Raw genomic sequence first — 17,801 nt, forward strand, 5'->3', positions numbered from 1 at the left:
TAGATGATGTATATAAAGAAAATATGCCTCCCACAGAGATGTAGTTGGAAAAGGGAGGACATTTTGAAACCCTGAAAGGGTCACGGTGGCCCCCATACTTTGAGAACCACTTGATCTAGATAATGGATCAAGATATTCCAGAATGTTCTTCTCTTCCTGCTTTTTGGGAGTTCTATTAAAATTATAAGCATCTGGTGAATCTTTTGAGAGGGTTCAAAATTAATAATAATGCTTTATTTTTGAGTAGCATCTTCTGGCTTCCAAAGTTATATACATTTTCTTATTTTATCCTCAAAGAGATATTAGGAATTATTGGGGCAGTTTTACCATACTTCAACTAGAAACACCTGTGGGTTTTGGTCAGGAGAAAGGGGAAGCACAAACCTTTCCAAGAGCTTTGCTAAAACTGCTACAATTCATCTGGCTTATGGCAAAGCCAAATGAAGAAGGGAAATGTGATGCATTTTTCTCCATAACCTACAGTAATTTTGAAATGACAAAGTAGAAAATGTAATATGAGACTTAGGCCAGTTTTGCCAAGCAATGAGGCTGCCTCTCTTCCTTTTTTTCCCTTTTTTTGTGATGTTTTAATTCTATATTTAAGCCTATTAAGTAAAGTTGAGTTGTGATTTGGTATGTGGTTATGAACGTGGTACTTCTACATGGGGTTAGTTATGGCAAGGCTACAAAATAGGAATACTGTTTTGTTTTGTTTTTAAAGATTTTATTTATTTATTTGACAGAGAGATAGCGAGAGCAGGAACACAAGCAGGGGGAGTGGGAGAGGGAGAAGCAGGCTTCCTGCAGAGCAGGGAGCCTGATGTGGGACTCAATCCCAGGACCCTGGGATCATGACCTGTGCTGAAGGCAGACGCTTAACGACTGAGCCACCCAGACGCCCAGGAATACTGTTTTTTGAAACATTTAGGGCAAGAAAGCAAAATTATCTTCCATTGGGGTGGGATGGAGTTGAGACAAGATATGTGTGAGCCCTTCTGCTAAGGAAACAGGAAAACTTAGAAACTGGCTGGGGACAAGGCAATTAATCTGTCTGTAAAATGAAGGCTCCTCACCTGCCTCACAGGGTGGTTGATTCTAGGGAATGTTGGCGGTAACTTTACAAGGTGGATTGACTCAATATCTAGGTGGTTACAGGCTGCACCAGGCAACTAGACACACAGGTAGAGCTTGTGCTCTGAGTGGGCGTCTGAAAATAAACTTGCCAAATTGTGAAGGACGGCTTGGCCAATGAGTGCTCTGGTTAGGGGACCCTCCCCACTTCAAGGCCTTTTAGAACAAAGCAGTTCTTTATGTGAAACAGGGCTTGTTAGAGCTAAATAATTATCTGAGTATATGCTTTTCTTCTTGCAAACTACACAGTGGTTAGTTAGGATGTGGGTCCATTTATTGAGTGCCTCCTATGTTTCAGGGTATAGTGGAATGATGGCAGGGAAAGACCAGGTCATTGGGTTCATCGGTGGTCATTTGATAGGTGATAGGTGTCCCTATCATGTCTTCTCGGGTGTTTGAAATTGATACTGTAATCTGGTTGTGATTTTATGAACGGGGACTCTGGATTCTGCTCCAGTGTCTTCCATTAACTACTGAGCTTTGTGACATTGGGCTGGTCACTCCAACTCCCTGAACCTCCCCGTGTCATATCTATAAAATGATCTTCACAATGTACAACCCTCTGATTAAGATACAGCTTACAATGTTGGTGCTCAATACTTGTCTAACCAATGAGATTACAGGACTATGGCATTCTGGCGGGTTTTAGGAGCTACTTACAGCAGTTGCCTTCAGCAGGATCTAACCAAAGGGATAACCTGTGTCAGGACATGGTGTTCAGTTGACATGCAGTTTAGATTCTGTTCTCAGAAGGAAGAGAAATGGGCTTTGAGATGGTGACCTGTGGATATTTTAATTAGGCTTATTAAGCTGTAACCTCAAGCTCCTGGAGGGTAGCTCTTGAACTTCTGTCTATCCCTAGTTCCTCACTGGTAGTGGGCACTCATTTATAGGGTATTTAGCAAGAGGAATGTCAGAAATGTTAAAGAAAAACAGATTCCAAGCAGGAGGCCCTTTCAGCACCTGAGATGCAAGGGCAAAGAGATGGGAGCAGTTTGAGTTCTTAAGACACAAGAATTTGGGCTTTAGGGCTACAATATGATTTTTGTGATCAGATAGAATTTTCTCCTCAGTTCTTCGTGTCGTTTGGTCTTAAGTCTAAGAAAAGGTAGACAGTTTGTGACTTCCTGTGCTTTATGTGTTACAGCAACATGGCCAATGCCCTGGCCAACGCCACCTGTGAGCGCTGCAAGGGGGGCTTTGCGCCCGCCGAGAAGATAGTAAACAGTAACGGGGAGCTGTACCACGAGCAGTGCTTTGTGTGTGCTCAGTGCTTCCAGCAGTTCCCGGAGGGACTCTTCTATGAGGTGAGTCAGCCTGGACAGAAGCACAGGGGCACCGTTTTGAGGATCCTCCTTTGTTTTGAATTTCAGTATGAAGATTGTATTGACGTGCCTGGTCTTTGGTACCTGTCAGGTCAGTGATGGTTTATGTGCAGAATGCCCTGCCAGACCCTGCCCCCCACTTGTATTGTTCATTTCACCTTCCTGTTTCAGAACCCTTAGTACCGGGGTGCCTGGGTGGCTCAGTCGCTAAGCGTTTGCCTTCGGCTCAGGTCATGATCCCAGGGTCCTGGGATCGAGCCCTGCATATGGCTCCCTGCTCCACGGGAAGCCTACTTTTCCCTCTCCCACTCCCCCTGCTTGTGTTCCGCCTGTCACTGTGCCTCTCTCTGTCAAATAAATAAATAAAATCTTTAAAAAAAAAAGAAAGAAAGAAGGAACCCTTGGTACCTTGTTACTTGACTTATCAGACCTGTGCACTTCAGCTCAGCAGACAGAGTCCTTTCATAAATGTTAGCCACAGGCTTTCTGGCTTTTCCACTCAGGTCCCCACTTGCTTGCCCCCTACACATGCCTTACTGATTCCTGCCTCTGTCTCTTTCCCCGACTCAGAGTACCATGAAATATCCTCTCTAATGCCGAACATCGGTTACCTACCTTTTGTGCAATGAGTGGGAGCTTCCATGCATTTATTTTCTAAGGAGGATCTTGTTCAGATACTTTGGAGGGATAGCCTGTCCATATTAAGCTCTTCTGTGTATCTTCTTCTCCAAATTCTTTTTCTTTCTTTTTTTTTTTTTAAAGATTTTATTTTTGTTATGTAATCTCCTTACCCATTGTGGGGCTCAGACTCACAACCCCAAGATCAAGAGTCACATGCTCCACCAACTGAGCCAGCCAGGTGTCCTCCAATTTCTTGTTCTTGATTCTCCTGCGTTACCCTGTGGTGTCTACACATCCTTTGTATTTCTTCTTATGATCACTGAAACCCCCTTCTCACAGAATATGTCTGCTTTTGGGACTAGTCTGTGGAGGCTGAACCCATGCTGTTAATGAAGATAAGAGTGGCGTATGTGGGGCGCCTGGGTGGCTCAGATGGTTAAGCATCTGCCTTCGGCTCAGGTCATGATCCCAGGGTCCTGGGATCGAGTCCCGCATCGGGCTCTCTGCTCCTTGGGAGCCTGCTTCTCCCTCTGCCTCTCTCTGTCTCTGTCTCTCATGAATAAATAAATAAAAAAATCTTTAAAAAAAAAAAAAAGAGTGGCGTATGTGTGTGTCCAATTATATAGTGTATTTTTATCAACTTACTTGTATGTATCTGTATGTGTGTTATTCATATGTGTGTCTATGATAATGTGTGTACATAGAATTATGTTATAGCCAGAGATGGCTGCTCTTTGATTTCTTCTTTGCCTACCACATTTTTTAATTTCCCTGTTTTAAAAGCCATTCCTAAGGAAAGAAAGGTAGTTTCTAATGGTCATTAGTAAGTTAATTGTTTGCCACTCAGCAGTTTCCCATAGAAACAATGCCTCCTGAGAGGGAGGTTTCCAGGCCAGCCTGCAGAAAAGCTACTTAGTCCATCATACGTACAGGACAAACAGAACGGCCCTGTATATAGTAACATAACTCTGAGAACAGCTTTAAGAGATTTGATTAGGGACCACTCTTTTATTCACCAGAACACATTTTTGAGCTCCTGCTATATCCTAGAAACCGCATTCCTCACAATAAAAACCCTAGCAATAGGAACAGGAACTCTTTTTCTCTTTTCTTTCATTCTTCCTCTTTTCCTGGGCAGTGGGAATCTCTTTTTCTGTCAAAGGTAATGGCTTTGGGCTGGGAATAGCAAGTGATAGTCAGGAGAGTCACAGTAGGAGGGAAGACGGGGAGGCGGCTGGAGCAGGGGCTGTGCTGCTTGGCATCACAGTAACAGACCCCCCCGGAGGCTGTGGGAGAGGCTGCCAGTGGTAATGAGGAGGGTGGCAGCTAGATTCCTGAAGAAGAAAAGGAGATTGCTAGGGATCTGGGCAGCAGGGAGAGAAAGGGAGCGGGGGCAGAATGGAGAGTGGTCCTCAATTGGAGTAAAGGACAAGGACCTGCTTCCGTGGGTCCTTGATGAAACCATTCAGGTTCTCAGGTCAGCACAGTGGAGGCGTGCCAGGACTGGGGCAAGGAAGGAGGTCACTTAAGAGAGTCAGGAGTCTGCCTCCTGAGGAAACATGAGTCTACGTACTCTGTCAATCCCAACCTACCCCTACTTTTTTTCCCCCTCGAGGCCCAAAGAGGTTGAAATGTCCCTGTAACACAGCAGATCTGTGACACGAATGGGATTGGAACCTAGTTTGGTCTCCTAATGCCCAATATGGTATTTTTTCCCTTGCATATTCTTTTCAAATCTAAGATATTTTTATTGAAGTGGGTAGTTATGGCAGAAGCCTTAGGAGAGAGTCCAGAGGAGCAAGAGAAGGACCCAAAAGAGAAAGGCCGGGTCGGTTTCTCCAAACATTAATTCCATATTATATGGTCCGTTTGCCTGGCACTTTGGAATTAATAATGTTGTCAAGCACGATCACCTGGTTCTGCATCTGCAAGCTGTCAGCTGCCAGGCCACTTGTGCTTAGTCAGAGGGAAGGCTCTGTGAGAGCTTCCAGTAGGACAGAATAAAGCATGACTCACACTTGTCCTCCTGCCCACCTCTCACTCCTTTTTACTTCTGGACTATAAATATGCTCCCTGGGGGATGCCTGGGTGGCTCAGTTGGTTGGACGTCTGCCTTCAGCTCAGGTCATGATCCCAAGGTCCTGGGATCGAGTCCCACATCAGGCTTCCCTGTTTGATGGGAGGTCTGCTTCTCCCTCTGCGTGCTGCTTGTGCATGCTCTCTCTCTCTCTCACACACACACACAAATAAATAAATAGAATCTTTTTAAAAAAAATATGCTCCCTGGGTCTGTTATTATTCCAGAATGTTACAAATAGCCAGAACTGGTCTATTAATGGGCTATTGCCCAGCTTAAGGTCCCTTGGGTCCTGAGGAAGATTGCTATTTTAGCTACACTTAAAATTAAAACCCCTTTCCCAAGGCCAGGGATTTGTAAACCTGCATGTGGAAAATCTGGCTTTTCCTTTTGGTTGAATGATATTAGAGAAAAAGCTATCCAAGTCTTCCAAGAAATAATATGTATTCTCAGTTATTGAAAAGGAAGCCCAAAAATTTACCTGGCTTGCTTTTCATTTGAGATAAAACGTATGTACTTCAGTCTTGCTGTATGTAATAATAGCAAATGTGGGGCACCTGGGAGGCTCAGTGGGTTAAACAACCGACTCTTGATTTCGGCCTAGGTCGTGCTCTCAGCATCGTGAGATCAGGCTCTTGTCGGGCTCCATGCTCAGCATGGAGTCTGCTTGTTCCTCTCCCTCTGCTCCTCCCCATGCTCACTCACTCTCTCTCAAATAAATAAATAAAATCTTTAAAAAAAAATAACAGCAAATGTGTTCTTTCCACTCTACAGCTTTGATATTGCTTTTGTCTATGATTAAAACATCATCCTTCCCTTATTTTCTACAGTATCTACTCTTTTCTCCGTAGGATTGGTTCTGAAGACTTAGAGGTGGGTTTTCTGTACTCACTTCCCCTTGAAAATGGGATTCAGGGCACCTGGGTGGCTCAGTCCGTTAAGTGTCTGCCTTCGCTCAGGTCATGATCCCAGGGCCCTGGGATCAAGCCCTGCATCGGGCTCTCTGCTTGGCGGGGAGCCTGCTTCTCCCTCTGCCCCTGCTGCTCCCCCTACTTGTGCTCTCTGTCTCTCTCTAATAAATAAATAAAAATCTTTAAAAAAAAAAAAAAAAGAAAGAAAATGGGATTCACTTTTACTGTGGAACTTCTGATATTTTGGATCAGATGGCCAGGATGCTCCTCCCTTTGGCCCCAAAGGCGAGTTTAGCATTACACTACTGTTTCCTACCCACTCATGAGGATGTTTGTCTGGAGGTGAGCTGATTGAGCTCAGCTATTTCTGGCTCATCTGCAGCTCCTCTTAAGAGTGAGTTAGCAGCAACCAGGATTATTACCTGCATTCGCTCCTCTCTCAAGGTGAACTTCAATCCCACCAGATCATGTGGTTCAGCTAGTGAACTTAAAGTCTGCCATTAGACTGGAATACATCAACCCTGAAGAATAAAAGGTTGGGCTCAATGATTCTTGGGCTCCGTAGCTTCTGTCATCAATGACTGCTTTCCCCAGCGTGTTTTTATTACAGAACCACATGAGTCGTGTTTTCAGGCCACTCCTATCTGTCTCATTTCAGTTATCTTCTCTAGTACACACAGCACTTTGTTTATACCTTTAATATGGAGAGCATTTCATGTGTTTATATGCTTATCTTCTTCCCCTCTAACTTTAAATACCTTGGTGTCAGGACTGTCCTCATTAATTGGTATATCTATCATTTGTTATACAGTATTTGATGACTACTAGGTGCTTAATAAATACAATGATGTGTATACAGTACTTGGATAGTATAGATGGCAAGATAAAATGCTAATATACCCACTAGGAACCAGGGCAAACATTTTCTAACATAAACATTTGCAAAATCTTGGTACGCTTTACTCATTTACCTATTGTTCATCTCATGAACATTGTCCAAGGTTTATTGTCCAGAGTGGTGGATGAAAGAAATGTATTCTTTTTTTTTTTTCTTAAAGATTTTATTTATTTGACAGAGAGAGACACAGCGAGAGAGGGAACACAAGCAGGGGGAGTGGGAGAGGGAGAAGCAGGCTTCCCGCCGAGCAGGGAGCCCGATGCGGGGCTCGATCCCAGGACCCTGGGATCATGACCTGAGCCAAAGGCAGACACTTAACGACTGAGCCACGCAGGCGCCCCAAAAGAAATGTATTCTTAAGTAGAAGCAGAGGAGATTTCAGTTTTAGAAAGAACCCTGAGTAAATGCCTGAGCCATGGTATATTTTCAGTACCATATGTGGACCGCTGACTTGAGATGTTAGTTCATGTCAGTGTGGTGTTGTTGAATAATCTTACTTTTGATTTAAAACCTACAGAAAAGTTGAAAGAATTGTACAATGAATATCATGTACCCTTATGCATCTCACACACAAAACCACCACACCCATTTTCTGCCAAATTATTTGGAAGTAATTTGCAGACATATAACACTAAATGAAGTTACTTTTAATTTTTGTGGGTTTTGTAGGGGAGGTACAATGAAAAGGTCATAGTTAAGAGATGATTTTTGGGATACTGGCCTTACCAAAATGTTCTGTTTTTGAGTGACATGTTGTATCTAGTTGGATTTTAATATAATCACTTCTGATACTTGGAGCACTATTTCTTGAATTAAAAGCTCCCCTCCCCCCAGTTTGTTTAAATGATTCAAATGACTTTAAACTCTTATCTCCAAGAGCATTGGTTAAAAGGAAAAGAAAGAGCACAATTCTCTTTGCATATGGGCTGGACTTAATGATTCACTTCTAACAGGGATATAGAAATGAGTAAAGCAGTAACTTTGCAGTGGCAAAACCTGGCAGACACCATCTTAACCAAGTGAACAAGGTTAACTTGACCAGTAAGAAGTCATGTTGAGCTCACGTACTCCCCAATATGATGCAAGAAATAGAGCACATTATTACCTCTGTGGTATTATATATCTTACCCCAAATCTGTGACCTCAGTCTAATCATGAGACAAACCCATGATGATTACAAAACAGCTGACCGGTACCCTTCAAAATTGTCAATGTCATGTAAGACAGGGCAGAACTAAGGAACTGTCACAGATTGGAGGTGACCAAAGAGCCTCGATTGGTCTGACTTCCATGAGATTTTCCAGGAGTGTTGTTTATTCATTCTTTTTTAGGAAGCATGTATCCATAATTAGGATGTTTTGCAACCTCAGCATTTTTCTCAGATTTGTGCAGTGGAAACAGAGGGTAGATTCACTTTATTGGTACATGGTCAAAAAGGAACCCAGTAGTTCAAGGCTTTAATGTCATTGTTCCACATTCAGTAGAATTACCTCTTCATCTGTGTTCAGATGGCCAGTTCTCAAGTTCAGATTGTGTGTTGGCAGAGAAGCCAGAGGATCTTTCAATCATGATTTTTAAGTTCTTAGAGAAACCCACAAGATAATTTAAGAATTCTAGGTTATATTCTCTATTGGTCTGCCTAAGAGAGGTGGTGGATACAGAAGAAGCAGCACAGATTTTAGGGTCTTACAGCCTTGGATTGAATCCCAGCTCTACTGGCTTTGGTTCAAGTTATTTAATATTTTTGAATTTCAGTTTTCTCTAACAAGGGGATGATCATATGTGTCTCATAGGGTTGTGAGTTTGAACCAGGGTAGCATGTACAGTACCTAGTAAATTAGCTCACTCCCTAGTACCACTTCCCAGGGGGTACTGCTCCGATAAGTAATGCTTGCACACACTAAACCAGGGTTCCTCATCCTCAGCACTGTTGGCATTTTGAACTCGATAATTCTTTGTTTTGGGGGCACTCCTGTGCATTGTAGACTGTTTAGTAATATTTCTATCACTCTACCCACTAGATCCCCAGTTGTGACAACCAAAAGTATCTCCATACATTGCCAGATATCCCTTGGGGAGCTAAATCACGCCAGTTGAGGGACGCCTGGGTGGCTCAGTTAAGTTAAGCGTCTGCCTTCGGCTCAGGTCATAATCCCAGGGCCCTGGAATCAAGTCCCATGTCAGGCTCCTTGCTCATTGGGGAGCCTGCTTCTCCCTCTGCCTCTGCTCCCCCTGCTTGTGCACATGCTCTCTCTTTCAGACAGATAAAATCTTTAAAAATAAAAATAAAAATCACCCTCAATTGAGAACCACTACATGGAATGAGGGCATCCCTTTGAATAGGTTATGAGCTTCACAATGGTAATAGTAAGTCCGTTCTAAGTGAGCATGTTCCCCAGGTTGTTTAGACAATAGCCTCATAAAACAAAAACCTTTTTCTGTTTCTAAGAATTTGACTGCACTTAGAGTTAATTCTTATACCATAAATTTAATTAGAAAGTATTTCCAGACAGATTTCACTTAAGAAAGACCCTTAAGAAAGCCTGTATTTTCTGGCTTAAATTGGCACAAGGAAAGATAAGTACACCATTCTTGGATAGTCATCATGATGAAAGTGTCCTCCTCGTTTAGCAAAAGGCAAGATACACTATCTGTGTGGTGATTTGAACTGGTTCCGCAAACTGAAATTTATTTTTCTTTTTTCAAGTACCCTACTTCTGCATTTTAATTTTTTTTTAAAGATTATTTATTTATTTATTTGACAGAGAGAGACACAGCGAGAGAGGGAACACAGCAGGGGGAGTAGGAGAGGGAGAAGCAGGCTTCCTGTGGAGCAGGGAGCCCGATGTGGGACTTGATCCCAGGACCCTGGGATCATGACCTGAGCTGAAGGCAGACGCTTAACGACTGAGCCACCCAGGTGCCCCTGCATTTTAATTTTAAACACCTTTTAAACATTAATAATTCTAAAAATGATTTATCTTTTAATTTTGTCTGTATCAGAATGTAGTGCTCAGGGTATTAATAAAAACAAGGAACACACTAAAACAGTCATGGTGGTGTTGCTTTTTACCACAGCACCACCAAGCATTGAGGTGCTGTTTCTGGTTTCATGTGAGTCTTTCCAGGGTGAGGTCACCTAGTTCATGTTCTTCACAGTCCTTCACCTTGCCTGGAATGTAGTACTTTATGTGTGAATTAATGCCCTATACTTGCTAATTTTAGAAGATTTGAGTTACATTAATATTTTTATTTCCGAAATAACAACCTCTGTTATGAGCCAGGCACTGTACTAGGTGTTTTACAGACTGTTCTTGTTGTTCTTCTTTGTTCCTTTGATTCTCACACGAACGGTATTTTTATTCCTAACTTACATGTGGCCCTGATGAGGCTCAGAGGCCTTGCCCACAGTTAACTAGTGGAGATTTTATCTCATGCCTGCTCGCCTGCACAAAGATGCCCTGACTCTCACCAAAACTGAAGTGGTTTCCTAGGACTGATGTTTTATCAGTCTGAGAGATAATGCTGTCTTGTATATGGCCATCACTGCTTTTTCGTTCATTCAGGAAATAGTTATGGAAAACTTTTATAAATGCAATGTGTGGTGGAGTGTGTAGGCCACACTGTGCCCTAGTCCTGGGAGTGATTACAGTTTTCACAGTGATTTGGGTAGAACTTGAAGATGGCTTCCATGGTACTTTTCCTCACTTTCAGATCAGGAAAATTTAGAGAGGTTGGATAAATGTATGAGTATATGATTAGTGATCTTTGAATTTGGTATGGTAGCTTCGAAGGGAAATCTGTTTCCATCAGTGCTGGTGTTCATGAGTTACCAGTATCTCCAATCATCTTCCAATACATATGAAGAAATATTTGTAAAATGACCAAGTCATTGGTGGCATGAGAAGGCTGTTTAAATGTCATTTCAGGAAGTGGGGGGGATTAACGATTCAGACCAGAGGCCCTAACGTTACCGACTATATATAGCCGCTGTAATGGTTCCTAAATCTAACTTTGTGATATCTTGGAGTATCTCCAGTAAAAAGATTATCTTATATTTCCCCTAAGAAGATACTTTTTTTTTTAAGGTTTTTTTATTTATTTATTCATGAGAGAGAGAGAGAGGCAGAGGGAGGAGCAGGCTCCCAAGGAGCAGGGAGCCCGATGTGGGACTCGATCCCAGGACCCTGAGATCATGACCTGAGCCGAAGGCAGACGCTTAACCATCTGAGCCACCCAGGCGCCCAAGAAGATACTTTTGAAAGTAAAATGGAACCGACAGTTAAAGAGAGATGTAATTCCAGAAACATTACGAATCACAATGCACTGAACCAAGGACTATGAACGTGGTGTGAAGCCTTTTTCAGTTTGGCATAGTACAGGATAGGTTCTTTGTTAATACTTCAGATTTCTTTCTTTCTCTTTAGTTTGAATTTCCCAAATGTGTCCTTTTTTCCCTGTCACAGAATGCATAACAGGAAAGACCCAATTTATGATGAGTGATTTAGTGGAAAGAGGGTTTACAAAGAGATTTCTTCACTCATTTCCTCTTATACAGAATCATGATTACTCAGGAAGGCTGAACTCTGAGAAGGGAGGTCTGTTTGGGAGGAAACTTTCCAACTAGGGGAGGTGCTTATCTGCTGACCCATTGACTTCAAAGCAGTTTACAACAAATCAGTACAAATCACCAAGTGAAGATCGTTAACGTTTGCACTTGCCTTGAAATGAGACTGTCGGCTAAGTTTCTAATTCTGAGCTTTCTTTAAAGCAGCAGAATTTCTCCCTACCTCCCCCCCCCCCCACAAAGAGAACCTTCACAGAACTCAAAACTTAAAACAGTTCAAAGCAGAACTATTTTTGGTTGGACAATCCCTGTTCCTTGCAGGTGGCAACAACCAGGGTTCTTGGACATTCTGTTTTAACACTGTCTGGAGCATTAATATTTCTTATAGGCTGATGGTATTTTAAACCAGTTTTGGGTTATAACATGCAGTTACCTAGAAAGGCAGTATTTCTGAAAGTTTGATTTTTCAAATTTATGATTTCTGATTTTTCTTCATTTTCATCCCAGAGTTTCACTTTGGATCAACTTCTGGCCTTTCTCCTAGCCTTGGAAATCAAGCCATAACTGTGTTTGAGCATTTCTACACACTGTGAAAAAGAGGCAGCTCGTTCTAGCAAAAGAAATTATCTCTTGCATTAGTCCTTATATGGAGTAAGCACACCCAGAGTATGCAAGGGGTTTGCAGTATGAATGATTTCAAGGGAATCCATTTCTGGATCCTTGTATTTTGGTTTCAGGGAACTAAATTTCTGAATTCCTCTTCCAAAAGTGGATTTGTCTGATAATATATTTGTATTCACGGTAGCACTTACTTCTCCCACGTCACAAGAGAAAGGAATCTCAAATCTTTCTGTGATAATTGCTCCAGGACACCAATCAAAAGACATTAGCCAGGGGTACTCAAAGCCATAAGGCATTTTCTTGTTAAGAATGAAGCTTGGCTTTAGGAACTGTGTTGGATGTTCTATATTCAGATTTGTGGCAGATTTGGAAATGTGGGGAGTAATCATGACAACTTTCTTTTAAGACTTTGCCTTTTTCATCCCTAATTTCAAAAGGACTCATCCTTTTTCTTCAGTTTTGTTGAAATATGATCAAAAGACAACATTGTATAAGTTTAAGGTGTATAACGTGATGATTTGATATATGTGTATATTGTGAAATGATAACCACAGTAAGGTTAGTCAACACATCCATCACCTCATGTAATTATCTTGTGTGTGTGTGTGTGTGTGTGTGGTGAGAACATTTAAGATCTGCTCTCTTAGCAGACTTCAAGTCTCCCATACAGTATTGTTAACTATAACTATACATTAGATCCCAAGAACTTACTCATTTTATAACTGGAAGTTTGTACCCCTTGACCTACATCTCCCCATTTCCCCCATCCCTCCAGGCCCCAGTAACTCCCAGTCTACTCTCTGTTTCTGTGAGTTTGGTATTTTTAGATTCCACACATAAATGAGATCACGCAGTATCTGTCTTTCTCTGCCTGACTTATTTCTTTTAGCATAATGCCCTGCAGGTCTGTCCACGTTGTTGCAAATAGCAGGATTTCCTTCTTTTTTATAGCTGAATGGTATTCCACTGTATATTTATACCACAGAACTGATCCTTTTAAAGGGAGAGTCCTGTGAGAGCAAAACAAAGAGAGCAGTGATAAGAAATTGTGAACATGATGAGTATGTGTTAAGAGCCAGAAGTAACAGCCAAAACAGAAGAGGCTTGTGACTCTCACGAGACACCAAGAGGTTAAACAACTTGACCAAAGTCACACAGCCGGTCAGCGGTTCAGCCAGAATTTAGACTTCAGGCCTTTTGGATCCACAATCAGTGTTCTTAACTGCTACGCTATGCTACCTATTTGAATTATATCTTAAAAAACTTATTCGAGGGGCGCCTGGTGGCTCGGTTGGTTAAGCATCTGACTCTTGGTTTCGGTTCAGGTCATGATCTCAGGGTTGTGGGTTTGAGCCCCATTTCATTTTGGGCTTCATGCTCAGCAGAGTGTCTGCTTGGGATTCTCTTCCTCCCCCCCCTGCCCCTCCCCTGCACACACTCTCTCTTTCTAAATAAATAAATCTTAAAAAAAAAAAAAACTTATTCAAATTACAACCGATCCTAATTTTTTCTACCTTCCGCTAGCAGATACAGTATATATGCCAACTGCTGGACTCATTTTGGTTTTGTTTTAAACAATATACATCTTTCTCTTTCATTAAATACAAACTAAAAGTTGAGTGTTTCTTTTCTTTTTTTAATTAAACTTTGTTTTAATGGGTCTCCAAATTCTGTGACAGATTTTTTTGGTCAGGTTGTTTCCATTAAAAAGTACTGATTTTAAAAACTATAATAAAACTATCATGCATGCACGCACACACACACACACACACACACAAATAGTGCACAAAACATTCTCCTTTCCTTCTGAAGATGTGATGCATTTTTTTTATTATTATTATGTTCAGTTAGCTAGCATATAGTACATCATTAGTTGTTTTTTTTTTTTTTTAAGATTTTATTTATTTATTTGACAGAGAGAGACATAGTGAGAGCAGGAACAAGCAGGGGGAGTGGGAGAGGGAGAAGCAGGCTTCCCGCCGAGCAGGGAGCCCGACGTGGGACTTGATCCCAGGACCCTGGGATCATGACCTGAGCCAAAGGCAGACACTTAACGACTGAGCCACCCAGGCGCCCCACATCATTAGTTTTTGATGTAGTATTCGACGATTCATTAGTGATGCACTGTTACCATTAATCAGTATTTTACTCTTGAATGTAGGTGACCAGTTGACACACACAGTTCTGAGCCTGGTCTTTCACCACCGATTAAGACTGGGGTGGATGGTAAACAATTTATCATTTCCAACTAAATCAATGGAGCTGGTTCTGAGTCTTTATATTGAATTTTTTTAAATTATTGCTAAAAGCTAAACATCAGATTTCTATATATATACGTAATATACATCCAATAAGGGAACATATCTACTTCATAAATAACTTCTGCTTGGGGCTACACACAGTGCATTATGATAGGACTGGGTTAATGTAGCATATCAATGTATCTGTAGCTTTTAAAAACAGATTCATTAAATGTATTAAAACTTATTCATTTGAATTTCAAAATGAAGTAAGCCTTTTTCTGGCATAAGATACATCTGCTTTGGCTGGTCTGCCAATTAAGGTGTAGTCGATAATGTTCAATAAATTGAGCAAATTGAGTTGACTACTGATATATCATTAAAAATGGATTCTGAGGGACGCCTGGGTGGCTCAGTCGTTTAAGCATCTGCCTTCGGCTCAGGTCATGATCCTGGGGTCCCTGGATCAGTCCTGAGTCAGGCTCCTTGCTTAGTGGGGAGCCTGCTTCTCCCTCTGCCTGCCACTCCCCCTGTTTGTGCTGTCTCTCTCTCTCTGACAAATAAAGTCTTAAAAATAAATAAATAAAAATGGATTTTGATAGTCAAACAGTTATGTGATATATGTGACATATAACTTGCAAGGAGCTCAAAGATTCAAAGGGAGACATGATATAATTCTCATGACTTATGTGAAGAGGGTAAAAGCAGCCCCCAAAATAGAAATTAATGTTGAACCCTGACTCTTCCAATGGTAAGTCATATTCATCCGTGGATACATGGAATAATTGTGAGAGGAAGAGGAGCCCTACTCATCTCATTAAGATAGGCTTTTCAAGTAAACAAGTAGTGGAAAGTAAAATTTGACATTTTGACATATTCATGTTTTGACCATTTGTGTATTAATAATCATTGTAATGATAATCCAGAAGAAAAAGAATGTTTTAGAGCCTTATGGGTTCAGAAAGTTGTTTTACTTTCTGAAGTTTCATTATATACATTTTAATTGCTGAGAAGTATGGTAGGGTGATCTGTTAAAGACTTTAATATAGGGCGCCTGGGTGGCTCAGTTGGTTAAGCGACTGCCTTCGGCTCAGGTCATGATCCTGGAGTCCCTGGATCGAGTCCCGCATCGGGCTTCCTGCTCGGCAGGGAGTCTGCTTCTCCCTCTGACCCTCCCCTCTCTCATGTGCTCTCTCTCATTCTCTCTCTCTCAAATAAATAAATAAAATCTTTAAAAAAAAAAAAAAGACTTTAATATAGAGTTTCAGAAAAAAATATCACACCAGGGTAAAACTCTGGGGGAAATGAAATGGAAATAGTTCAAGGAGAAAAGTGGAGGGTATAAATTTTTCCAACTGTTAAAGTAGAATATGTTTTTTTTTTTAAATGGGTTTTGGCCTCAGTTTGAAATGTGTAAATCTAAAATATACTAGAATATCTACTCTTTGGAGATATTTAAGCTTGTGGTACAATATTTCAGATATCAACCTAAAAAAAAGTGGGACGGGATTTGTGTGTATATATGCCTACTTTCTGAAGAGAGGGGTCTGCGCATTCATTAGACTCTTCAAGGTGAGTCTGCAAGCCAAAGAGTTGGCATTGCTGCAGGGAGGTCACTGTACTCCGGAGCCATAGTACCAGGTCTCGCCTCAGTTGTTTGGTGTGTCTTTAGGGAAGGTACAAAAGTACATCTGTGGGGTGCCTAGGTGGCTCAGTCATTAAGCGTCTGCCTTCGGCTCAGGTCATGATCCCAGGGTCCTGGGATGGAGCCCCGCATCGGGCTCCCTGCTCCGCGGGAAGCCTGCTTCTCCCTCTCCCACTCCCCATGCTTGTGTTCCCTCTCTCGCTGTGTCTCTCTCTGTCAAATAAATAAAATCTTAAAAAAAAAAAAAAAGTACATCTGCTTTTAAAAATCTCAGTAGAATTATAAATTCTTAGGGCAGAGCTCTTCATCCAGAAACATCTTTCCTATATGTCTCCACAGAATAATTATATTCATCCTGTGATTGTTTCATCTATACAAATTGATGGTATTTTCTATTTCAGTTTGAAGGAAGGAAGTACTGTGAACATGACTTTCAGATGCTCTTTGCTCCTTGCTGTCATCAGTGTGGTAAGTTTTACTGCTGAATAGCAAAGTAAAAAGTGAGTCTCAAAATTACATCAATGGTGAAAATGGTGTTTGGTGCTCATTATAAATAGCATCTTATTGGTTCTTTTCCTTATCATTAATATATAACAAGCTGGAAGAGTATCAAAACCCAGAGAGAAATGATTTTTAAGGACATCTACTGTAAAATTGGGGATTAAGACTTTTATCAGATGATCTTTTGGAATGTTCTTGTCCCCTATTAATTCAGTCTTTACCTACTTACTTTGGGGGTTGCCAGGAGAGAGACAGGGAAGACATTGGAGGGGTGCTTCAGATGCTTCGGGATTGCTGTGTGTTACACAAGTGTTTAACTTGCTTGCATTTTAACCACCTCACTGGTTGCTAACACTTCTATGAGAAGGTCTCCAGAGATTGGAAAAACTGAGTAGAATGTTCTAAAGTTTAGTGAAAGAAGAAATTTTGTATAGGTTTCAAGAAAATGTGCTGTGGATTTCAGTTTTCTGTGTCAGCAATGACCAGAAATAAACAAAAGGCATTCAGGAGGGCCCAGTATTTCATTGGGAAAAGGAAGACCACATTTAGAGATGTGATAAGACAACCTGAAAATATGACTACAGAATCAAAACCAAGGACTCCGATGAGACAGAGTTTCTTCCTAATGCAGTGCTTACTGTGGTCAACACATACATAGAGTCTCCCTAGTTGTGGAGAACGGTTTAAACAGTGTTTTCTTCGTGTCCTTTGTCTCACTACTTTCAGCAGTAGGAGCACACTGGATGTCCTGGGTGTGTTACTTTCCCACAGGTGAATTCATCATTGGCCGAGTGATCAAAGCCATGAATAACAGCTGGCATCCTGAGTGCTTCCGCTGTGACCTCTGCCAGGAAGTTCTGGCGGATATTGGGTTTGTCAAGAATGCTGGGAGGTAGGAGTTTTCCATCCTTGTCAGGTGTGGGTGGAGAAGTAACTGCTACAAGGTCATGCCTGTTTTCCCCTGGGACTATGAGGCGGTTCTTTAGGGCACTGAGTTGAAGGTACAGGGACTCAAGCCTGCAGTGTATTGGCTCGTCTGGTGTCTGTCAGGAGAGGACCTTAGAATTTCTGGGTAGCAGCCTTGCTGCTGCACATGTCCCTGGGCCAGCAGAAGGGGGATAGGTACTTAAGATGGAGTCGGGTTACCTGGGTTGGAATAAATAAATTTTCAAGTAGTGGCTTGATTCTGCCCTGGTAAGCCAGGAGTGATTTTTTTAAAAAATGATTTCTTTAACTTCTTTTCAAAGATATGAGAAGCATAGTT

General features: G+C 41.6%; 1 protein-coding gene across 5 annotated transcripts in view; it reads left to right on the forward strand.

Moving 5' to 3' along the window:
• Window positions 1–17,801, forward strand: part of LIMS1 (LIM zinc finger domain containing 1) — a 159,283-nt gene that overhangs the window by 131,079 nt on the left and 10,403 nt on the right. For 4 of the 5 annotated variants that reach the window (XM_035001905.1, XM_035001906.1, XM_035001904.1 and 1 more), the window contains exons 2-4: window positions 2,279–2,438; window positions 16,438–16,504; window positions 17,309–17,429. In XM_035001905.1, coding sequence (XP_034857796.1) covers window positions 2,279–2,438; window positions 16,438–16,504; window positions 17,309–17,429 — 348 coding nt within the window. The remainder of the gene's footprint in view (window positions 1–2,278; window positions 2,439–16,437; window positions 16,505–17,308; window positions 17,430–17,801) is intronic. The other variant, XM_035001907.1, reaches the window with a different exon arrangement.

The sequence above is a fragment of the Mirounga leonina genome, unplaced genomic scaffold, assembly GCF_011800145.1.
Source record: "Mirounga leonina isolate KUSES-001 unplaced genomic scaffold, KU_Mleo_1.0 Mir_125, whole genome shotgun sequence".
Lineage (NCBI taxonomy): Eukaryota > Metazoa > Chordata > Mammalia > Carnivora > Phocidae > Mirounga > Mirounga leonina.